The sequence below is a fragment of the Paramormyrops kingsleyae genome, chromosome 9 (assembly GCF_048594095.1).
Source record: "Paramormyrops kingsleyae isolate MSU_618 chromosome 9, PKINGS_0.4, whole genome shotgun sequence".
NCBI classification, from domain to species: Eukaryota; Metazoa; Chordata; class Actinopteri; order Osteoglossiformes; family Mormyridae; genus Paramormyrops; species Paramormyrops kingsleyae.
The window spans coordinates 11281254-11305889 of NC_132805.1; the positions used below are offsets into that span (position 1 = coordinate 11281254).

General features: G+C 46.0%; 1 protein-coding gene across 5 annotated transcripts; it reads left to right on the plus strand.

Annotated features, from left to right (window-relative positions):
* Positions 1–1997: 1997 nt before the first annotated feature.
* On the plus strand, positions 1998–23290 carry scmh1 (Scm polycomb group protein homolog 1). 5 transcript variants are annotated; one of them, XM_023807636.2, is made up of 17 exons: positions 1998–2401; positions 2957–3091; positions 4636–4764; positions 4891–4968; positions 5228–5298; positions 5865–6099; positions 13408–13496; positions 13589–13835; positions 15743–15957; positions 16157–16333; positions 16535–16661; positions 19176–19376; positions 19462–19620; positions 19709–19816; positions 20651–20806; positions 21124–21266; positions 22263–23290. In XM_023807636.2, exons 3-17 carry the CDS (start codon positions 4740–4742, stop codon positions 22386–22388), a joined length of 2157 nt encoding a protein of 718 aa, XP_023663404.1. In that variant the 5' UTR covers positions 1998–2401; positions 2957–3091; positions 4636–4739; the 3' UTR covers positions 22389–23290. The 5 variants fall into 5 exon arrangements, with proteins under 5 accessions (XP_023663404.1, XP_072572428.1, XP_023663406.1 ...); XM_072716327.1 differs by having other exon boundaries at positions 4694–4764; XM_023807638.2 differs by lacking the exon at positions 2957–3091.
* The last annotated feature ends 1346 nt before the right edge of the window (positions 23291–24636 follow it).

Sequence of the window (24636 nt, forward strand, 5' to 3'; positions counted from 1 at the left end):
GCGCAATCGGCGCCCCACCTTGAGATTCACCTCAGCCCACCCATACTCTGCCGAAGCATCCAGCATAACTCACCCGGTGACTGATCGGCCCCATGCCTGCTGTATTTCTCTGCCGTCACGGTACAGCACCCAGGGGGAGTGTTAAGTGTGAGTCAGTCACTGACTGACTGACACTGAATGTTTTGTAGAGATGTGATAAAAATACTCAGGCCTTGGATTGTGAAGGAAATCTTTAGGTCCCTTGTATATACATATACGACATAGCTCACTCTTTTTGTCCAAAGCAACTTGGTATTGTAGGCGTATAAAGGGATATATATATATATATATATATATATATATATATATATATATATATTATTTTTTTTTTTTTTTACTGAAGTACTTCAGGTTATACAAGGGCACTACAGTTGAGACGCTCCGAGGACAGTCTGGCTACATTCATGGTATAAACCCATAACCTTATGCATTACATTACCTGCTGGTATGTTACTTTGCAGCAGTAACAGTGGAGCAGATTTCTACACTTCAGCTAACTAAAACCACAGGTGCTATCAACAAGCAATTTCAGGATCAGGGTCGGCCCGCCCTATAGGCACCACGGGCAATCGCCTAAGGCGGCATGCGAGGAGGGGGTGCAAAAGATCGAGTGGAAAAATGAGAAAACCTCTGATTGCATTCTGTGATATTACAGTTATTTACAGTAGTGTTAGTACCTCACTACTTGTGAAACAGATGCAAGCTAGCTAGTTAGCAGCCAGATACCCTATGCTACTTAAATGTTTTAAATATAAATTCATTGACAAAATTACTACTGCTCTGGGGGACGTGCTCAGCAGAATCTCACCTAGGGCACCACAACACCCAGTACTGGCCCAGTCCAGGATATTAAAAATTCTATCACAAACTCACATAACTGAATTAATTATTTACATTTTAGCTACTGTAGTCGTCACTGGTGAGTAGCCTTTATTGTCACTTGTCAATAAGTGGTTTAGGATGCTGATGAGGACATAATGTCAACAACTCATTTAAGATATAATTGCAGCTGGGTTTGGGGCCCATTGGAAACAACTGCTACACAAAAGCATTTTGTCATTAGGCAGCAGTCTTAAGATAAGAATCATCTGTGGGAAACTGGTCAAAAATAAGACTAAAATAAAAGCCTATTTCATCTTCAATCACTGTAACAAGCAATAATGTTCAGGTGATGACTAGAGCCAATGTGTTGTGTGAGTAATAAGAAAATAAAAAAAGGATTTAATGACAATGACTTACATCAGAGAAACAGACACCAGTTCTACTAATTTCACCCAGCTGTTGTGTCTGTGTAGGTCAGCTATTAATGGCTCAAAAATAGGTTTACAGTTACAATGTCATTATTTTCTAAATATTGTTATTAAAGTATAGAAAATTATCAGATTTCCAGCAATTTCCAGCCATTGTTACATATCTAGTACATACTAAATTAAATGGCAAGCACATGTGCCAGAGACATAATTCTTATGCATTGTATGTTTATACCTATTTGTAAATCTAAACATAATATATTTATTATGTGTAAGCTTTCAATTAATGATTCACGGAGTATCATACGAGCCTACATCTGTGTGTGTGTGTGTGTGTGTGTGTGTGTGGGGGGGGGGGGGGTGGGGGGGTGGGTCGGTCCTTTTGGGGTTAGATTCCTTTGTGACATTAAAATTTGGACTTGTGACATTAAACTGTTCTTATTATACGTGAGGGACATGCAGAGAACTCGTCCTAGGTGTAAACCGCCTGTTTTCTGAGTCCTTAAACAGATTCCGAGAAAATGTCCACAGACCCATCTATGAATATATAACATTTAGCTAAAAATAAAAAATAAAATCCATAATCACCAAAAATCGTTATAATATTTCGATTACCCGTATTCCCCAAGCACGTAGTAATCTTGCCACCCATTCATCTGAGGGTGACCCTTACACACACCACAAAGGAGAAGGATGTTGCTGCTAGGAAATGCTACCTCGTAGCATGGAAGATAAATCATAAAATGCGGTGTATGTCTGTGCCCATCTGTACGACTCCGTGTGTTTTTGAGTTACTCTTTATCTCTGTGTGTGTGTCGCATCTCACACGAAGGACTAGAGAAAGCAACGCCGTTAAACGAAAATAAACGCCGAGCCCTCAGGTTATGGCCGCGCCAGTCGGCCTCCTGTCTGCGTTTCCATCGCCAGGGGTCGTCTCTTTCTCAGCCCTTCGTCTCCTTCACCCCTCCATACGCATCCAGCCGCCAGCAGCCCCCCTCCCCTTAGTCAACAGTGCTGCGCAATAGAAAACATGGCGGATACTCACTGAGTCCACACCAGAAAAAAATACATGAAACAAAAGCATAAGAGATAAACATCCAGGAGCGCCGAAGGTAAAGCGAGCCGCTCTCCGCCGCCACTACTCGGCCGCGCGCGGACGCCGCTGCTTCTCAGCGCCAGCCTAGCGGGCGGACGCGCGCGCCGTCGCCGAGCATGCTCTCTTTTATCTCTATTTAACAACTTTTTTAAAATATTATTTTTATGTTCGGCATTTTCCGGAATTTCCAAGCATAGACTCGCGCGCGTGCCGTCCGCCGGACGAGCGGGATCTCCGGGCCCTGACGAACCGCCGCGCCGCGGCACCCCCGGGGTACTCAGTCAGTCCGGCCGCCCCCCCTCCATGTGTGTCGGCTTTGTGCTTTTTTTCCCTTTTCTTTTTTTGAATGGAGCCGGGCGCGTACCTTTTTTTTTGGCACATCGCTTTAACCCCGGCGTTACGGGACGGGCGCTTTCAGAAACGTGCATTTACATTAATATTTATATACGTTTCAGGCGGACCAGAGCGCGACTTCCAAGCCGGCGATAATATCCCTGCCTGTCAGTGGAAGGAGCTCCAGAAATAAACGTTGCTGTCATTTATATTTTATTTTATTTTTTTCTTTTCCGAGCGGGGGGTGGATAGGAGGGAGCCGAGTCGCCTTCATTTGGACGCCATCCTCCTGGCGCAAGAAAAAGGCGCACTTCTTTTCACTGAACATTACAGCTGGGGGAGACACATTTCCAGGCTGTTATGTACAATTAAGGTATTTCTCTCTAAATATTTACGTTGTAATTTATTAATTCCCCTAAAACAGTGGCGAACGCGCACGAAGTGATTGTTGAAATAGATACCGTGTGCGCTAACATGTTGCTAGCCCGCTAACCACGAGTAAACTTTTCGTGCACTCTGGGAATTTCCATTATGTATTTTCTTTTTATCATTTTAACGTGATGCGGATTATGGAGGTCCGTATAATGAGCAGGTTTGGTTAACTTCTACCGGCGACGCGTAGGTCATGCTGTCAGTTTCAGGAGTAAGATGCGAAAGTGCCCCTAACTTTTATTTTTCCTGCTAATACTTAACGGTGTCGTAACTAGTCTACGTATGTGTGCATTGTACTTAACGTGTTTGGAAAACAATAAACCCTACGTGGGGCCTGGAATCAGCTAAAACGACTGATGCAATATAAAATCGCAAAATATTAATTTGTTTTTAACTGCCTTTGCAACTTTTTAATTTATTTTTTGACATATATGCAGTTAATTATTTAGTCGAATTGTGCAACTATGTTGGAAGTAAATAAGGAGTGGACAGTTGTGTTATAAATAATGTATCGAGTCTGTGATGGATGAGTCCCGCTTATTAATTAAATGCTGTGCTTTGTTCTAATCGCATGTGTAATTTCCTTCCACCAACCCATGAGTGCCCTGGCCTGTGGGGCCTTGTTATCTGTCTGACCCCGTGACCTCAAAGTCCAGCTTGGCTGGGCGGTTTACCCCTTGGGTCTTTGGTTCAACCCCCCATCTCAACCTGATGCCCCAGCTCAGTTTAGCTCCCTTTAGCCTGGGTTGATGCCTTTATCATCATCATCATCATCTGAATCCTGCCTTTTGTATTCAGCCTTCCCTGCCTCTCTGCCCCTGCCGAGCGTTCCCCTCTCCCGTGTAGACTGGGTGTCCGTGCGTCGTGTTCCCACCACTGTGTAGCAGCTCCTGCAGTAGCTCTCCTGCTCTTGTAGATGACTCTGTGCTGCTTGAACAAACTGTCAGCATCGTGGGAGGCGCAAGGGGTTGGGCTTACAGGGCTTAATCCCCGAATGTTTTAGCAAAGCTCCTGTTCTGTGTTTTTGGTCCATGATCAGTATGGTGTAATAGGGTGGGAACTGACAGCCGGGCTGCCTTGCAATAATAATCCATTCACTCATTTACAGTTGCCATCTGTCCACTTGTTATTATTGTTAAGAAATATCTTAATACTCATATAGCACCTTTCAGCTTCAAAGGGCATTTGATGGATTTAAAAACTGGAATTTATATGAACCAGAGCTTTTATGGATGAAGAAACGATACTCGGATTTTCACAATGTCGGATGTGGAAGAACAGGATTCGGGTAGCATGGTGTTTAAGGACATCAACCCAAACATATCTGGTTCACGAGCCTGTACTGCTGTAGTAATTTTGAGCGATGTTGAGATAATTAATTTGAATTACTTCATTGAAGTGTCCAGCCATGGAAGAAATGGTGATTTTTGGATAATGACATGTTTACATGCAGGGCTGGGAAAAATGCTGACTTTTGTGTTGCAGGCTTTACATACGTATTCTGTCTTGTTTACGCTCCCAAACCTTGATGCCCCTGGTGCAGAGAGCGGTGGACCCCGTTTGGACAGTTTGCTCAGTATTATTGGAGCATGGGGAAGCCAGGGCCTCAGAAAGGTAACACCACCGTCCCCCTGACGAAATGCATACTGCCTGACTGCAAGGCTATGTGCCCATGTTTGGGTTCAGTCCCTTCAGCTGCATACTCACCCCCCCCCCCCCCCCCATTTCTCTGTCCTGTAGTGCTTGAGTGGAAGGATGGACGACGGATCAAACATGCCCGCAGCGGCCGGCCGTCACGGATCCCCACCCAGTACCAGGGTAACGAGCTGCTGTCAGATTTGGGGGGAGGGGGGAGTTGGTACCTGACTTTCTGAAGGGATGATGGACTGGGATAACGTAGTCGGAGAAAGGCTTTGACTCTTCTGTCATGTTGGGGGGGAGGGGGAGGCTGCAGATTGGTGGCAATTTAAAATTTCAGTTGACCTCTAATTTGACAGCAGCTCCCTCTGCCCCCGTGTGTCATGAGGTCAAAGGTCACTGATGCCTTTCACTTTGGTTTTTCTGCCTCGTTACACAGGACAATTCAGCTGGGAGAAGTACCTGAAGGAGACAGGTGCCACAGCGGCCCCCGCCTACTGTTTCCGACAGGTGAGCGAGCAGTGGCCCAGTCGATGTGACAGATGACAGAAACCATTTAAGGATAAAATAAGGATCTTACTGAAACCCTCTTCTGGTTTTCTGTGGTGTTTCTGGTGTCGTCTCGCATGACAGCAGAAAAGAAAGAAACCAAGGTCATTATTAATTAATTTATGAAGGGATTGAGTGATTGTTCATGTCTTTGATTTTTGGGAAAGGCTGCCTTCTTGCCAAAGTAGCTGCCTGTCAGGTGGGAAATGGTATAGAATATGATCAGCGCTGCATGAGCAATGTTTGCTGAGCAAATGAATACAGGTACCGGTCTGCTGCTGAATGGCGTTCCCTCGGCTTTGAGCTAACAGGTCGTGCCTCGTTGGATCCAAAGGGTGAAGAGCCATGTGTATCATGCTGCTGAGTCTGACTCTGATTTATTTATCCTCTTGTTCCTGTCGTATGTGTGTGTATATGTGTATATGATAAATGAAGACATCTATTACCCAGTTTTGTGATATTGACTGGGAACAGTGGTTCCAGGACTCACCTCCTGACCCCCCCCCCCCCCCCCCACCCTTTTCCAGAGTGCAACGCCTCCGGTGAATGAGTTCAAGGCGGGAATGAAGCTGGAGGCCCAGGATCCACGCAACACCACGTCCACGTGCATCGCCACAGTGGTGGGCCTGACCGGCTCGCGGCTGCGCCTACGTCTCGATGGCAGCGACAACAAGAATGACTTCTGGCGCCTGGTGGACTCCTCCGAGATCCAGCCCATCGGCAACTGTGAGAAGAATGGGGGCATGCTGCAGCCACCGCTGGGTATGTACGGCAGTGCTGTGGGGGTGCGGTTTGGTTTTCAGTAAGGAGCGGGATCATGGGTGGAGTGTCTGTGCAGGTGTGGCCAGTGTGGGCTTGGCAGTATGATCTGACCTGTCATATGACAGACTCAGCAGCCACCTGTGATGTTAGGAAAGCTCCTCACTTTGTTGAGTGGACAAACTCCTTACATGTGTGGTGGTCTTCTTCTCTCCACTTGTCTTCATATCAAAACACTCTTGTTGCGCCTTTGTTGGAAATCCAGAGAGGTACTCCATGAAAGTAGCTAAAGAAAGCCAGACTTTCCCGAAAACTTTCAAAGTAGACTGTGACTAAACAAAATATAAAAATATCCTCCTGTTCATATTATTTTGTTTTTTTTTTTCCAATTTCAGTCATTGCACTTCATGCCTGACCTTTGTAATATGGGTATGCTTTTATTTTAATTATTTTGGAATTAATTGGAATGCTGAGACCTGATTTTTATAGGTTGTATTATATTGATTACATGACATGAGTAGTGAGAGCGTGGAATTTTATCCGGAACAATCTGTTGGGAATCTGTTCCCACTAGGGATGTTAACCGATGACCGTTTGACCGGTGGTTGACCGTATCAACGTTAACCGGTCAAAGTTGTCGGTAGTCGGTTAAAAAAAAAAAAGTGATATCTAAATTAGGCTATTATAGACAGTGGACTATACGCTACTACAGTTAGCCATCTCATTCCTCATCTTTTTGTGTTAAGTGAACAAATTATCCCTCACACTCAATTTTTCATAACTCGCCTGTTTGTACTTAATAAACCAATAAAAACATTTGGCGCGAGGTCACAGCGTTTGGGTTCGCGCGCTCACAAGGTTTGCGAAAAGTAAAGGGAATCATCTTTCTTTATTATGGTTAGCACTACCTCAACTAAAGCGGCGTCTCTTCGGAGCTGTCATTTTCTTAAATGAGCCGTGGCAATGTTTCAAATGAGCTTCTAACCTAGACAAACGCCTTTATTTTCAAAGCGATCACCTTGTACCCAAACCATTTGAAACTAAGGAGCCATTTGTCCTACGATTACATACAACAAGCTCTTCGGTGCCGCGTTTGCGGGACTCATGTTTCGCGCTGTAGGGGATTTTAAAAAAGTGACGTGAGTGGCAGTGTGTGTGTGTGTGTGTGTGTGTGCGGGAGGCAGAGCGGCAGAGAGATGCGACAGAGTTGCGAAATTGCAGGCGCGGCTCGAAATGGCTGTTATTTCAAATAGCGTACCATATTTTAAACTAATCGGTTAACCGGTTTCAACCGGCTACTGAGGCTCGGTGGTCGGTCAAGAAATTTTTTAGTTTTCGCCATCCCTAGTTCCCACACATTGGAGGTTCTATGAAACAACGCGATACAGTTAACTTGGTCCTGAGCAGACTTGTTCTCTTGCCTAAGTTACCATGGTAGCTCAGCGGGGATTCATTTAAGACACATTGATGGAACGAAACTTCCACTTAAATGAGCCATACTTGTCGAAATAAGACAAGACAAACTTTCTCTTAATCCTGCCTTGTGGAACACCCCCCAGGTGTTTCAGATGACGTGACATTTTCAAAGTAAATACCTGGTCCTTGCCGAGATAAGTCACCATTCTTGAAGACATGACCAGCCACTGCAAGTGTTTGTCAGTTTATTGGTAACAAATAACGAAGGCTTGGTTTGGGTGTCCTGACCAAATATACTGCAGTGCTGCCCGTCAGGCTGTCTGTCTGTGCTGTGCTTTGACTGCGGTGCGGCCTGGCTTGGTTTTCCACCTCATCCTTAACTTTAAATCTGTCGCTGCGAGACTCTGCCATTTTATCCAGTTCCCCAGCGGTTCTTGTGAGTAGTGTCATTGCCGTGGTGTTCCTCGCTATTGTCCTTGGTTCACCTAGGGTTCTCCCGGCGCACGTCTTCAGACTCTCTTTGCCACCCTCGCTTGCCAAGTACCTGCGTGTTTGACCCTTTTCCCCAGGGACATTTAATAACTGCATCTCTATGAAGGAAACCAGCTTTCCACTCAGGAAGTGCATTACTCTCAGGGACATGTCACCAGGCCCCAGGGTGCCTCTCAGGGTAACTGCTGTCACCCCTAAGTCAGTCCCCATTTTTATTAATGGGGCAGAATGATTATTTTCTAATGCCCTGAATGTGTCTGTGCTTTAGGAAACTCCTGCTTATGCCTTGCTCAGTGTAAACGACGTTGTGGACGTGTGTGTTCAAGAGAGAGGGGTATTTCTCGGATGAGATTATTTTAAACGCAAGAACAAAAATCACAGAAAATTAGTGGTTATTTTAGTGGTTACTAATCTAAACTATCCTCTGAGATCCGAATTAAAGGTTTAAAGGTGACTTTCTTGGGGACTCTGATGTTGTTCCTGTAAGGATTTAGCAAAACTTTGTTGTTAAAATCAATGCGCTGGCTTGCATAGGTGGCCCAGCATGCTGCAGAGTGTTACGGCACTTTTGTGTTTAAGGCAGACTGTTGCAAATGAGCATGCTCTCTGACTTCCACATGCTCACTTGTCAGCAATGTACAGGCTTGTTCTTCCTCGTGGTCTCTGCTGCATCTTTCGGGCTGTTTTGGTTACTACCGGTGAATGGGTGCTGTGATGTTTGGCTCAGTGTGTCCCTTCCTCTTCAAACTGACAGACATTTCAAGAGTTTGTCTGCCAGATAAGAGGTCATTTCTCCATTGTGTTTTTGTGCTGTGTTCACTACCATAATGGGAAGGAGAAAGAAAAAAAAATCACCATTACTGTGTGGGTTTAGTATTCGTTGTTTGACGCTTGTGTGGTTGAAAAGCAGCATGGCCTAATTGTTTTTTTATCAGACCAAACCAACATACAAGTAAGAGAGCAGTATCAGCCAGTCCTTGGAGCAACTGGGGTTAAGGGCCTTGCTTCAGGGCACAGTGGTGACATTAGGCCTGTCACAGTGTTGGAATGATATACAGTAAAAACTTGGATTTCGAGTAACTTGGTCTGCGAGTGTTTTGAAAGAGGAGCAAAAATTTTAAATAAATTTTAACTTGATAAACGAGCGAGGTCTTGCAATACAAGTATTACATATACATTTTGTCTGCCTAGTGTCACGTAATAACTGAGCCGATGGTTCTTCTCTCCCTTGCTGCAGGATTGTGGGTAATCGTTTCCCATGCTTGGTTTCAGTCGGTGTGCCTCACTCGTATGGTCAAAATTTAGTAGAAAAGTACCACCCAAATAAGGGCGTAGCAGTGCGAGCGATGAATCTGTTTAACAACAATGCAATGTCCACATTTCCGCAAAATTGAAAAGGAGGCAAAAGCAGCTGTCATTGGATATGTTCCTTGTTAAAGTCGCACAAAAAGAAAAAAATTCCAGTGAGCCAACAGATAGCAGTGATTCCGTTAGTTATAGTGAAAGTTGACCTACAAAACAACCCTCCTCTTCTCCTCTCTCTCGTCTCCCTCACACCATCCATGATTCTTTTCAAAGGTAAAGTGCAAGTTAATTTGTTTTATGTATTTTTACTTTATATTTTGTATTAATCATTTTTATGTGAATATTTTTGGGTTGTGGAACAAATCATCTGAGTTTCCATTATTTCTAATGGGAAAATGTGCTTTGATATACGAGTGCTTTGGATTACAAGCATGTTTCCGGAGCGAATTATGCTCGCTAACCAAGGTACCACTGTATTATCCCAGCAATAATTGCGGTAAACAGTATTATTGTGATTTTAAGACCATTTCATGCCATTGATATAATATAGCACAATTATGCAGCTAATACCTTTCAAAGAGCAATGCAATGAATTCCTAAGAATATTCAGACATTTATAATTGGAATGTCAAGTAATGTAAATATCCTTAGTAAATAAAACACAAATAAAACCACACAACCTAAAAATAGATAAAATAGACTTCCGGCTCTGTTACCAAAAACTTCACTGAATATTTAACATTTGGCACAGGGGTGTAGAGTGTCTTAATAGGCAATGTACTATTTTGCAATGGTTGCAAAGTAATAATATATTGGCTGTAAGTTAGATAAAAGTAACAACAAGTATTGCTTGTATCTAAAGTGATCAGACTGATAAAAATGGCTAGTGGGTTTGAAGAATTGTTGACTACATGAAACATGATTTCTCGCTATAGGATTATAAGGAGTCCCAGATGGCTACAGACTAGAATAAAAATACGTTTGTACTGCAATGTCAAGTATCCGTGTATGTTTCTGTTGTTATCGTTTTGATTTTTTAAATTTAGCTTTTATATATTTTTTTTTATTTTAATTTGAAATTGATTTAGTTTTAGGTATGGTTTTATTAGTATTTATTTTAAGGATGTAATTCTATCTTTGTAATCTTACTTAGGTTTCAGTAATTATGGATAGATAGAAAGATGCGGAATCTTCTAGTTGCTACAAACTGTTGCGATGTGGTCCTGTCAGCTGTTTCTGTGGTTCAACAGCATTGCACATGAGTTCCAAACGTAAACTATTACTTTAGCTAAATAGTATTTAAAAACTGGGGACTTCTTTAACATTCGTTTTTCTCTTTCATTTGGTTTCGGGACCAATATTTAAATTTCTGTGGCTGGCTATTGGTACAGATACCCCTTTATTATTCCAATTCACATGCTAACAATTTTATTCTGATTTGATATCATTGAGTGGAATGAAATATGAAATACTATAGTACAGCTTTCCATATTTGGAAAGATTTTCAAAAAAGCTCTAAATCAGATTGTGAAAACCACTAAAGAGAGACAAATGGTTTGTATTTTTGTTTGAGTAGCATATGGGTATAGTTCCTTAACAAAACCAATCTTTCAAAGCACAAAAAATGACTTCTGACTGAAAAGAATAGCTGAAAATGAAAATAGGCCAGTCCAAAACTCACATACCATGTTCCTGAAGTTTAACTTTTTGTTTTTATATAATGTTATTTCTCATCATCGTAACAAAATTATTGGTGTGAGAATAAAGCCCTACTTGACTTGATTTGCTTGCATTCACCTGCTTGGAGTACTCCATTACCAGGGGCGGATTAAGGTGCACAGAGGCCCCTAGGCTACAGTAGTCTGTGGGCCCCCCAACCCCACCCCCCTCTGCGCCAATGGGGGCCCCCTTGCAGGCTGACACACGTGGGGCCCCTAGGCTTAAGCCATATCTAGCCTGTGCGTTAATCCGCCCCTGTCCATTACCATGTCTGACAATGCACCAAGATGGCGGCACAAAGCAGTTGCGCATCATATTAGGGTTGGGTACCAAAAACCGGTGCCAATACGGCACCGGTACCTATATAACCGGTATGTACCGGACCGAAACAAAACGCGAATTTCGGTGCCACTTAGATGCCTGAACTGTCGATTGAAATATTTGTTCTCTGGGGTTATGATGACACAGTTGTAATAAGCATAAGATTCATCAACACACACGTGACATCATCAGGAAATGAGACCATCCGAGATGCGCGTGAATGCAGCAACTAACGTTACACTTGCTCTGACGGCAGCAGGTGGTCTACCGCTATCTTAGCTTGCTAAATTAAACAACTTTTGTTAAAATGCCTAAAACTAAACAGGCGAAAGTGTGGCTATATTTCACAAGAAAGGATTCCAACACCGCGGCGTGCAGCAAATGTTTTACAGCAGTTGCGTGTAAAGGGGGAAACACGTCAAATCTAATGAAACATTTGAGGGTACACGGAATAAACTTAAAAGCAGAGGGATGCACCGTGCTTGACAGCTTGCGGACAGCAGCTGGCACGATCGGTGTGGATAACCCCAGCCCCAGTCATACCAACCGTAGCAAAAAGGAGTCCAGCGATTATGATGAGGACAGCAACCTTTCCGCAGGTTAGTAATAGGCTAATGTAATGCTAAATTAACATTACATAGGTGGCTTATGTTTTGTTGTTGTTTTTTGTATTTACATATATATTCATATATACTTAAAACTTTTAATATATTGTTCAATTTTAAGCATTCAATTTTTTGTTCAATAAAAATGTATTCTTGAGTCATCCACCATCATTTTGTGGCTTTTGTAAAGTATCGGTTCAGGCACCGTTTTGGCACCGGTACCGTTTTAAAAGTATCGATTTGGCACCGGTATCGAAAAAACCCCAAACGATACCCAACCCTACATCATATTGCCATCCTCTTATAGGTGACAAAGTAGCTCCACTCGTACGGTACTCGTGATACAAGTAAAATTTAACAAAATTATTTTCAAAGTCATAGGGAAAAGGCATAAATTAACTAGTTGGGATTTTGTGAATCGATATTGAAACGTCAAAACCAGGGTCGCGATTAATCATTGAATCAATAATTTTTTTCCCCACCCCTATTTTATTTTCATATTTTATTTCAGTTTAGTGAAATGTTTTTAACATTTATAACCGTACCTTTCGCTCTACATATCTTTCACTCTCACTGGAGTAACTCAGCACTACAAAGACGCCTCGGTTCATGCTGAAAGGGTAACCGCATCTTAACTCCTGTTCTGCTCTGTCTGGGATGGTGTAGTACCCCCCTATTCAGATCTGGCCCTTGATCCCAAATCCAGGCCTTGCTTTCAGTTCTCCCAGGTAGTTAGTTTAATAATTACTGATTCAGATTGGCCAGAGGCTTCACACCTGGCTCACAGGTAAAGGAAAGCTGGAAAATCGGCAGTGTTTGGCCGTTGAGAATTGTGATTTGAATAGTCCTGTTGTAGTATATACACTGTCCATTAGGTGCTGCTGTTGAGCAGTGACTGAGGCAGCACTGTTCCGAAAGCCGCTGTGAGCTTCAGGCTGGTCTCTGTTGCCTTGTTGGTGTCACACAGCTGCGTGCTGCTTGGAGGGTTAATCGGCATTCATGTCCTGAAGAGTTTGTGCTGTTTTGGCCCCATTTCGGGGATTTGCTAATTACGTAAAGCAAATGTTCCATTACTGCTGCTATTCTCCCGCCAAGCGTGGCGGCCCAGCATGACAGAGCCTCTCAGCACTTGTGTGTTTCTGAGGTGCAGGGTCCAGCCAGGGCAGCATCGGCACGCTGCCATGGGCCCACATGCTGACTGAAGGAATGCCTTGCTGGTCACGGCATTGTGGGACTTCCAGGGACACTCAGACATCAGTGCAGATTGAGCTGGACCGTTATGCGTCTCCCTGTGAGCTGTGCTCACCTCCCATTCTAACCCATTCTGAGTTATCTGGGGGGGTCCTCCTCTTTCTCTCCCAGAAGACCCATCAGGGTACTACAGTGACGTCATAAATGTGCTGCTGCTGATGTGGATTCTGTGTATGGCCTAACCCCCCCAACTCCCCCACAGGCTTCCGGCTGAACGCTTCCTCTTGGCCCATGTTCCTGCTCAAGACCCTCAACGGGGCGGAAATGGCGCCGGCCCGCATCTTCCACAAGGTACCGCCTACCTCCCATTACCCCCTTCGGGAGGTGAACTTGGACCCTGAAGGTTGCAGGTTCATACTGGTTTTCCACCTCTTTGAGAACAGCAGGAGCCCCCTGCACCGGAGAAGAACTTCTTCCAGGTGGGGATGAAGCTGGAGGCCGTAGACCGCAAGAACCCACATTTTATCTGCCCGGCTACTGTGGGGGCGCTGCGCGGGTCCGAAGTGCTGGTTACCTTCGACGGCTGGCGTGGTGCCTTCGATTACTACTGCCGCTATGATTCGCGGGACATCTTTCCCGTGGGCTGGTGTGCCCTCACCGGAGACAACCTGCAGCCACCTGGAACCAAAGGTACTGCCTGTTTTTGTCCTACCCATCTCACCCTCCCTTCTGCCCCACTCTCCTTTGCCCCCCTCCGTTCTGTACCGCTGCCCGTCTCCCTGCTGCTGTTTTTATGTCTGATAGGTGCCGCCTCAACAGATAAGCGGCCGGTTGTCTCAGGTGATGCGTCACGGTGTCGGGGGTGTGGCCCTGTGTCTGGAATGCAGCTGCTTTGAAGCCTGTGCGTGCGTGTGGCCACATTTCCGTGTGCGACCGCATGTGGTGGTGGCAGTCGTGCCCGGAGGGGGTCCGGAAGGGAAGCCAGGAGAGCCTAACAAAGGGCTTCCTGAATGATATGGGGAAGAGAGGAAGGAGAGGTGACAGAGAAAGGGGAGGTGCAGAGGGAGTGGCTGTATTGTAGCCGGGGGGGTTGTTTATGAGGGTTTTGCCACCTCCCAGCTGGCACCGGGCCAACGAAGCGCACGAGTGCCCCAGCAGAGGCCCCATGTTGGCACCCTGAGATGGGGAGGGAGGGAGAGAGAGAGAGAGAGAGAGAGAGAGAAACTAACAAAGTAGTTTACTGTAACCTCCTGGCTGTTTATAAGAGCAGAAGGAGGAGGACAGGCAGGGAGAAGAGCTTCAGAGGAGGAGGCAGAGTTCTGGTGGCCAGCTGCAGGAGGATAAGGAGCCCCCCCCCCCCTCCCCAGAAGGGACCCCTCACCGGGTTAGGCCTGTGCGTGTGAGCAGGAGTGTTGTCGAGTTCTCTGCCCGTGTCCCGCTCCAACCTGCCTGGGACTGCACTCTGGGTCCGTCCCGTGGTCAGTGCCGCCTTTGTGGGCGTGAGACGTCCTTGGTGGTCTGCTCGGGGGGGCCAACTGGCGGAGGGGACTTTTTGTCTGCCTGTGGGTGCTGGGAGTAGGAGCTTGCAGGTTACGACTTGAGGTAGGAGATCCGTCAGGACGAGAGCCTTGCAGACGCTGGGGGAAAGCCGGGGGTGCGCACGTGTGTGTGTGTGTGTGTGTGTGTGTGTGTGTGTGTGTGTGTGTGACTGTGTGTGTGCGCATTGGGGAGGGGGGACTATCGGATGTGGAGGCATATGTTCGCAGAATCATATCGAAAGTACAGGAAGGAAGTGAGTTGTCTGTGCGCAGTGGCTCAGACCCCCACACAGCGTTAGCACGGTTGCAGCAGGACCCCCCCGGTTCTGTCCCGGCCCGGCCCACATGGAGCCCCAGGTCAGAGAGTACTGTAAGTCCCGTCTGCTTGGCTGCAGTGCTCATGAGATTTTGCGTGTGTGTTTCCGTTACATCAGCGTGCCATTTGTATGCCAGTTTCAGTCTTGTGCCTGACCTTGCCGTCAGCCCGGAGCGCCAAGCTCGTCTCCACGGCGATGGGCAGCTGCGCTGTACTGCCGTCAGCCCTGCTTTGTGCGGGTGTGCGTGTTCTGGGAGTAGGGGTTTCCCGTCACCTTCGCAGGGGCGCGACGGCTGCCTTCAGATTCATTCCGCCGAGCCACACACTCTGGGTTCCATGCTCTCCTGCCACCAGCACTGTGCGGTTTCATCTGGGGGGGGGTCTCTTCTGGCTGTGTTACCTCAAGCACTCCTGTCCTCCTGTTGGTGAAAGGTGGGGGAAGGGGGTGACTCGCGGTTTGGAGGTTTGATCTGATCCAGGGTGTAATCTCACCCCACCTCCGACTTTCTGACAGGAAGTGAAAGAAGTGAGGTGAAGCTCCCCCCCCCCAACCTTATTTGTCTGTCTTTGGCCCCACCCTTTGTGTCCCTTTTGTGTTGCCTGTCTGCCCCCTGTCTGCTGCCCCCCTGAGCAGCTCTTTTTTAGATAATCCCTTCAGCCGCCCCCTTGTTTGACGCTAGCTGGCGGCCGAACCCGTCTGTGATCCCAGACTCACCTCTTCCCTCCCACCCCCTTGGCCCCAGCTGTGCTGCCGAAGAGCTTGGGCCCGCCACCGGAGGGCAGTGTGGAGGGCTCCGCCGTGCACCCCTTGCCGGGCAAGCCCCCTGGGCAGAGCCGCCGCAAGCCGGGGCGCCGGAAAGGCAAGCTGGCCGGAGCCTGGGGCGCCAAGGGGGCTGACGGCAAGGGACTGGAGCCCGTCAAGATCCCCAAGAAGAGAGGCCCAAAGCCTGGCAGCAAGGTGTGTCTGTGAGGGGGGAGTAATGCGGGGGGGGCCTGGACCCATTAAGGAGTGACGTTTGCATTCTGTCAGCTTTAGGCAGACATGGAGCCATCATTTGCAGCTGTCTCTCATTTCTCAGTGTAGCCTTTGGTGGGCTGAGTCTGACAGGCATTGCTGTTTATTTTTGTACCCTCCCTCCCCCCCCCCACCGCCCCAGCTGGGATGGGCAAAGCGGACAGCCTGGCTGGAGGGGCAGATTTCAGGGCCTGGCCGTCCCCTTTCCCGGCCCAGGGGCCGACTCCCAGCCAGCTGGACACAGAGGGCAGCCCTTCAGGCCGCCCAGGGGGAGCCCCTCAAGATCCCCAAGAAGAGGGGCCCCAAACCGGGCAGCAAGGTATGTCTGTGCCCCCACCCCCACACTCTCTCTACTTACTTCATCTGACCTGCCTTCTGACCTTAGTTTATTTTTGTGTTACGGCTTGTAATTAGGGGTGTCATATGACTCCCAGTGTGTGTTTCTCCCATCTCCATGGCAGCCTGAGGTCATTTCCCATGTGAAGTAATTGTGTCCTGCTCTTTCCATGCATTTGGACAGAGGAAGCCCCGCGTGGTGTCCAATCCCATCCCCACATCCCCCACCAGCAGCACCCCAGAGCCTGACACTAGCAGTGTGCCCTTGGACAATGCCACCATCCCTAGCGCCGCCCTTCAGGCACCCACAGGTAACTGCGAGCCTGTGTACTATATGGGGGTAAATGTCCTTTACTCTTTTGTGTTTGTTACCCACTGTTAAGTTTTTCTTAAGGTGTCACAGTATATTCTGTTAAAACCGCATGTAGGTCAAGTAATCAAACAGGTTAAATGAAAGTTTTTGTTTGCTTTTACTTCTCTGTTCATTACATTAAGGGGTGAATGACAACTAAGGTTTCACAAAATGAAAAATGTCAGGTGGTGCAACCAAAAACAATTGTTTTACCATTATTTTGTTCTAAATGAAATCCCTGATAAAGTAACCATTTGCACCACCTGCCTTTTGAAGCTCGTTTCAGATTAAACAAATATCTGCTTGCACACCTGCACAAACTTTTGTCCATGATATCAAGTTTATGCATACAATTTTAAGAACAAATAAGGGGTTTTATCATATTACCGTATTTTCCTGGTTTCCCATGGGTTGTACCACTTTTAAACTGTGCTGGTCTAACCATGAGCTGAAAATGTTAATTATTAATCAATATTTGAGTTAGATCCACTTACGTTTTCACTGCACCATAAAGATTGCTTGGTGTCCTCTTTATAATGTAACATCCAGTGCACTTTTTCTGAAATGACTTTTAAACAAAAAGCCTGTTTTCCTGGTTGTGCCGCCTGACATTTGAGTTAAAGTAAATTTCCGTACAAGTGTATTTTAAATAATCGAAATGGCTTTAAAACCGCAGTGTTTTGACGATTTTTACAAGTTTAAAGTTAGTTTCAATCAGAATTATACTTAATTAAATGGTTTATTGAGTTACTTAAATGCCTACTTTAATAGTTTTCTTATTCTGCTCATGACAAAAATGTCATTTGTATTTGAAATGGATTGAAAATATATTCACACAAAAGTGATTTTATATAATAATGTTAGGCAATTGTTTTTTTCAAGGATTAAAATAGTAATAATGGACTTGGACATGTCATGGCAGGCTCCCTTATTTTACGGGCATTTGTCAAAGGGAATGATCTGGATGTTGAATGAAAGTCAGCATGTTTAATGGTGGACGGTCTTCGGGTGGTAGCTGGGGGCTGCTTTCTGCTGGCTTACCAGAGCATGGAGGCGCTATCCAGGAACAGGGCAGATGTGGCAGCAAAGGGAGGGTGTGTGCGGTGGTGCAGAATCTTTATGGGGGGGGGGGGTTGCAGCGTGGAAAGAGGTCAGTTAGTTTCTGTAGGCGATGCTTGTGAGGAATGTGTGTGTGTGTGTGTGTATGCACATGTTTGTGTACACGTGCATGCATACACATGTTTGAGTTTTAAGATATTCTGTACAGAAATCTTTCACGCTTTATAGTATTTTCAAGTGGTGTATCCCTGTGTGAATGTATAACTACTATTGTACTGTATATATTGTACTGTCTGTGTCAGATGTACTTTGTTGATACTATGAGGAAATTCTGGGACTGCAGCAGAGTGTCTGAGCACAGGGGCAGTGCAGGTGGGTAACTTGAGTACGAATACATAATTAAAAGTGGTGCCATGGGCCTGCAGTTACCTTACCTGGCTGTCAGTTATATAGGTAATGACTGATTAGTATATGTATAGTTACCTAACCTGGCTGTCAGTTATATAGGTAATGACTGATTAGTATATGTATAGTTACCTAACCTGGCTGTCAGTTATATAGGTAATGACTGATTAGTATATGTATAGTTACCTTACCTGGCTGTCAGTTATATAGGTAATGACTGATTAGTATATGTATAGTTACCTAACCTGGCTGTCAGTTATGTAGGTAATGACTGATTAGTATATGTATAGTTACCTTACTTGGCTGTCAGTTATATAGGCAATGACTGATTAGTATATGTATAGTTACCTAACCTGGCTGTCAGTTATATAGGTAATGACTGATTAGTATATGTATAGTTACCTTACCTGGCTGTCAGTTATGTAGGTAATGACTGATTAGTATATGTATAGTTACCTTACCTGGCTGTCAGTTATGTAGGTAATGACTGATTAGTATATGTATAGTTACCTTACCTGGCTGTCAGTTATATAGGCAATGACTGATTAGTATATGTATAGTTACCTTACCTGGCTGTCAGTTATATAGGCAATGACTGATTAGTATATGTATAGTTACCTTACCTGGCTGTCAGTTATATAGGTAATGACTGATTAGTATATGTATAGTTACCTTACCTGGCTGTCAGTTATATAGGCAATGACTGATTAGTATATGTATAGTTACCTTACCTGGCTGTCAGTTATATAGGTAATGACTGATTAGTATATGTCGGTTGTATAGGTAATGAAGGATTACCGTGTGCCTGGTTACCTATCCTGGGGTGCGTTTTCAAAAAGCATAGTTGCTAACCATGTTCAATGACAGTTTAAGCAAATGTTCACAAACACTGTTGTGTATTTGAAGATTTAGGTCTCCAGGCTGCAGCCTGGCCCTGCTGGGTGGAGCTGTGACACCACCTTGTGGTCACTGAGGGACATTGTCATGTGTGCCTTTTTGCCCGCTACAGTGTGTGTGTACCTGAACAAGTACGGCAAGACGGGGCCCCACCTGGACCCGTGGCGTGTACAGAACCTGCCGGACCACTTTGGGCCGGGGCGGGCCTCCTCGGTGCTGCAGCAGTGTGTGCAGGCCTGCATCGACTGTGCCCACAACCAGACCTCCGTCTTTGCCTGCCTGAAGCCAGGCCACGGCGGGGAGGTCATATCAGGTGATGCTGGCAGCCTTCTCATCACGGGGGGCGGGGCTTATTGCTTTTCTCAGTGTTTGTTAATCAGGCCCTGCCCCCCCACCAGCCTACTTTGAGCAGCAGCACCACACGCTCACCCTGCCGGCCGTGAACAGCGTCACCTACGTGCTGCGTTTCCTCGAGAAGCTCTGCCACAACCTGCACAGCGACAACCTCTTCGGCAGCCAGCCCGTGTCCCTGGGGGGCCCCCACTATCCCTACAGCGGTGAGGCTCCGCCTGTCTGCCTTCCAGGGGGATACTCGCGTCTGATTGGTGCTTGTGTGTGACAGGCATTTGTCTCTGCCTATCCCAGACAGGAAGAGCTTTGCTGAGGGCCGGAGTACCAAGCGATTCCTGCACGACTCCTTCAGTAGCCAGGCCACCCACAAGCTGGCGAAAAGTCTCCGTCACTCTTCTGAAGGTACCCTCCCCCCCATTAAAGTTAAAATTATAACTGATGTTATTGAAATGGAAAGAGTATATGAAAATTAATAATTGATAGTAAATTATGTTGGGAAATGTTTAAAAATAAGGAGGTAAACTATCGTAAAACTAATCATCATTGTGTGAGAAACTGAAGTTTTTGACTTTTTGGTTGTGTTTTGTGGAAAATAATAGTGAAAGGGTTACCAATTAGAAAATATTATGTAAAAAGGGGAGGTATAAAGCTAAAGCATTAACCTACACCTTTCATGGCCAATATGCATGTATGTCTATGTAAGTATGTGTATGTAATGTGACCGAAATAAATTTAAACCGAATTTAAACTTAATATACAATAATACGCAAAGTGCGTAAGTGTGGTGTATGTCAACACACTGTCTGTTCTGACATCCGCTGGCCAGCATCCTAACGTTTCATTGCTTGGTTGTTGTTTAGCACTGTTTGGGGTCAGATTTGCACTCGCTATTTGTGCTGTGTTTTTAGCAGTCGCTAATTGTGCAGTTTTTTGCATTTGCTAATTCTGTTTTTGTGATACCCTTTTGTGTTAGATAAGGGTCCAAATCTAAGCATGGTTTAAAGTATTTTACAGGTTGGGAATAGGTGCATATGCAAAGTATATAGGCACTTTTATATAAGGCTCTTGAACGAACGCGGATTTTGGAGTATTGTGGTTGGTTGTGGAACCAATTGACCACATACGATACAGGAGAACAGTATTTATCCTTTTCAATGAGTTAGAAAAGATCGATTTTAGCCAAGGGGCCGGTTCTGTGTTATATATTTTGCACATGACCCTGCCCCACCCTTCCAGCCGAGCCCTTAGTCCTGGAGAACGGAGTTGGGGGTGGGCCAGAGCACCTGGAGCCCTCGCCACTTACGACCGGCATGCCAGGCCGCCCCCTGGCCCTGCGCTCGCTCTCCCAGCAGGGCAGCCCCCCCAGCAAGCTTCTTCGCCTGAGCTCCGCAGGTCAGTGTCCAAACAGGCACCCGGGCTGATGCCCCTCTTGCACATTAGAAGGCTCCTATCAGCCTGGAGTGCCTTCACACACCTGCACCAGAGGAGCTTCTGTGAAACTGAACCACTGCCTGCTAGTGACTTTCACTGCTTCTGCCATGTAAAATGTACCTACGACTGGCCTCTTAACATGCAACCAGAAGGTTGTGGGGTCCAGCCAGGATACCGCTGCTGGCAGTGTCCTGCGGAGAACATGCTCAAGATTAGCAGAAATGGCTAAATTTACACACGGAGCCAAAAACAGTCTCCTTTGCATCACCCTCCCCCAGGTTCGGACCGCTTCCTGGGCACCCGAGAGAGCCCCTGGCCCAGTGGGCAGGACCCCAGCCTGTGGACAGTGGAGGACGTGATGCAATTCATCCGGGATGTCGACCCCCAGCTTGGCCCGCACGCCGACCTCTTCCGGAAACACGTAGGCTACCGGCCTTTGGTGGGGTGTGGCATGAAGGTTGTGGATTTGGTACCCTGACCGCCCTCTTTTTGGGTCGGGTCTAACTCACAATGCATCTGCCTTTCGGGGAGGTAACCTGGTCGCGGGGCTCCTGAGCAAATATCCCATGATATGGAAGCTGACAAGCATTTAAACAGCTAACTGCCGCTGATGAAGATGAGGGTGATGCTCACCCAAAGCCATCAGCGTGGGACAGGCTTACTCTCCTACCACATACACTCAGCTATGACGGAACGTCACGAACGTTATAGCCAATGTTGAAGAGTGCCGGCTGATTGTATCGAGGCTTCCTGTGACGCGGCGTTAGGTTCCCTAGGAGCCAGACCCCTCCCAGGATGGAGAACATCGTTTTGATTTGAATCTTCTCTAGGCGGAGATATGGGCCAGTTTCAGCAGGGTTGAGAGGTAGCTGCATTTCAGCCACCCAGCCACAATCACACTGATAAGCACTATGAAGGTGGCCTCCCTCTCATTTAAAATCATCACCCTTGTGCTTTTACGGTCCGTAAATCAAGTGAGTTGTTTTATTGCAACAGCAGTTCGCATTTGATGTGAAATCTCCAGACCTTTCAGTAACTATAATTTACAAGTTATTTGTTGCCCAGTTGCACTGTTAAGTGTGTCAGCATAATCGCATCTAAACCATTTCAAAATTAGGTAAATAAAATCAAAAAATAAAACCATCGTTCATTTGTATATAGGGAGCATTAAGCATGTTAGCTGTTGGCAAACAGTACTGCTGTGATGCCTGGCACTTAAAGGCAGGGCGGTAACCACAGATACCCCCCCTAATCACTGCAGCTTTCGATGAGCGTTTCTCACGCTTATGCACGTGCATTTTCATTTTGTTAGCACCTTTGTCAAGCATTAACGTGTCGTGTGGTACTGCGTGTGGGAGCTGGCGAGCCGGTCCCTGGGCGTCACCAACCCCTCCATCTCTTTTGGCTTACGTTTCAGGAGATTGATGGGAAAGCCCTCCTACTGCTGCGCAGCGACATGATGATGAAGTACATGGGGCTGAAGCTTGGCCCCGCCCTCAAACTGACCTTCCACATTGACAGACTCAAACAGGGGAAGCCCTGAGCGTCCAGGGAAGATCCCCCCCCCCCCCAAACTGGAACCGGCTCCACACGGTATATGATGCGCACAGAGAAGGCACTTGCTGACCATCGTTGTAGCAATCACAAACCAGCCTTTGGGGTCAAAAGTCAAGCTGCTGGCACTCACACGAATCGGCCATGGCCAGTCTTTAGGGCCCTGAAGTGTTACCTGTGAGCCTCTGCTGCCCTTTCTGGCCCCCCTCCCTCGAGGGACGTGATGGTTCTTTGAATGTTTTGGCACCAGCCGAGTAGAGATTGGCGCACCTGTGTTTCGAACCCTTGGTTTTCTCTCATGTAGCACGTACAGCCGGCCCCAAGGGCGTCACTGAAAACTACAAACTTACCCATGGTCTTTGTGTCCTGGTACCATACTGCTAGACCTCGGTTCTTAATTTTGACCTCTTGGCCAAGCTCACTTTATAAAGACTGTTTTGGCCTTTTTGGCCTGTGTTTTTATGAATTTTTATCTTGTGTGTGTATATATATAAATATATATATTACAAATTCCCTTTAACTCTGGAAAAGATGGCTCTTTTTTTTTATATAAAGGACTGTTATCTCCCCACCCCATGTAAATTCCCAGATAAACACTAGCTCTGACCCCAACCTTTTGGGATTGATTCTGTACTGACCTCTACTGAGGCGATTTTATTTTTTTTTTTCACATCATACTTTATACAGCTTTGAGATGTACTGGAATAAAGAGTTACTGAATGTGCTGTCATGGAAAGGACAGTCTATATATCCTCATCGGTGTTAAATGCGATTGCTCTGTCTGTTTCCTGTCGTTTGTACTTTTTTATTTTTTATACTATATTAGAAGGTATACGTTGAGAGCATTCTTACTTAATACGGTTCAATAAAATTAATTTGAAGCTGAGTCTATCCTTCAGTTCCCCCGTGGAATTTCTCTGCTGCAATCATTATTGCACTCATTGTAGTGGCGAGATACTTTTCTTTTTCATTTTTGATCTATCCGATCTTTTCTGTAAGTGAAAACAAGAAAAATAATAATCTTTATTTAAATAGCACTGTTTATTCATGAAATGCAGCTCAAAATGCTTCACATATGGGGTTAAAATGCACAAAATTACACAAAAAATAATTATGGCAATGCAAAAGGTTGCTGAAGTGGCAGGTTTTTTTCTGAATGTGCGTTATTGGTGCTCTACAGAGCCAACTGTGAAGACCTGCACGCTATGATACACAACATTTCTGGCTGCGGGGTGGGTCACCTGAGCTCTTGCTTCAACCTCAGACTGCCAGCCTGAAAACTGGCATGTCTCTGAGGAATGAGGAAATACTTGTTTCTGTTTCACATCTGTATTGTTAATATAGGTCCCTGGAGTTAAAATGCAAGACTCAAGGGTTACTGAATTATTTTTTTGGCTGCTCCCCTGATACTTTTGCTAATATGCTTCAGGAGTGCACAGTAGCGTGTTTTTAAGTGAACACTTAGAAATCACTGGGACATTTTGATTTGACGTAGGCGTCAACCATCATAAACAGCGTTTGCTGTGTTTTTCTGCAAAGCGGGTGGTAAGGAAGCCTCTTCAACAGAATGGCTGTTTAACATGTGGCTTGAAATGAAAATTTGGGTTCTGCGTAGGAGGCAGAGTTCGATTAAGGTGGACGATCAAAGGATTGCAAAGTTTACTGCAGACGTAAATTCAGCACGGTTTGCCATGTGCTCCTGAGAGAAGCTGGGGATGTGTCACTGAACAGAGGACTGTTGTGTAATCTTTGGTTCTGGGTCAGTTATGATCGCACATATCATTTTCTGTTTCATTTGCACAAACCGCCATGGCAACAGTGGAACCCTGATCACGAGAAATCTCACTGGACCCACCTGAAGTCCCAAATCTGTTGCTGGTTGGGTGATGTCATTGGGCCAGGTGGCGGTGCAGTGGGGCGCTAAGACTCTGTTCTGGCCATGCCAGCGAGGTGGCATCTAGCAGCAATATTCTAGTCTTTCAGCTCATGGGGTGTGTACCTACTGTAGGGGAAGTTCACGATGCAAATGATCTACAGAATCAAAAGCACTCTGTGCTCGTTGTGGCATGGTTTGCATGTTCTACGGGGATTTTCTTCAGGTACGCCAGTTTCGCCGTCCAAAGACAGCTTTAAGAAACGGTGTCTAAATTGCCGTCAGTGACTGATGGCGCATGAGTGTGTGTGCCCTGCTATGGACGGCCATCCCATCCAGAGTGTCCCCTGCCAGAGCATTCTGG

Bases quoted from the DNA above. Each gene is read 5' to 3' on its own strand.
- scmh1 (XM_023807636.2), top strand. From the start codon at position 4,740: ATGGGGAAGCCAGGGCCTCAGAAAG. The intron at 15,958-16,156 runs GTGTGTCTGTGA...CCACCGCCCCAG, and splicing joins GCCCAAAGCCTGGCAGCAAG to CTGGGATGGGCAAAGCGGAC. The intron at 16,662-19,175 runs GTAACTGCGAGC...TGCCCGCTACAG, and splicing joins CGCCCTTCAGGCACCCACAG to TGTGTGTGTACCTGAACAAG.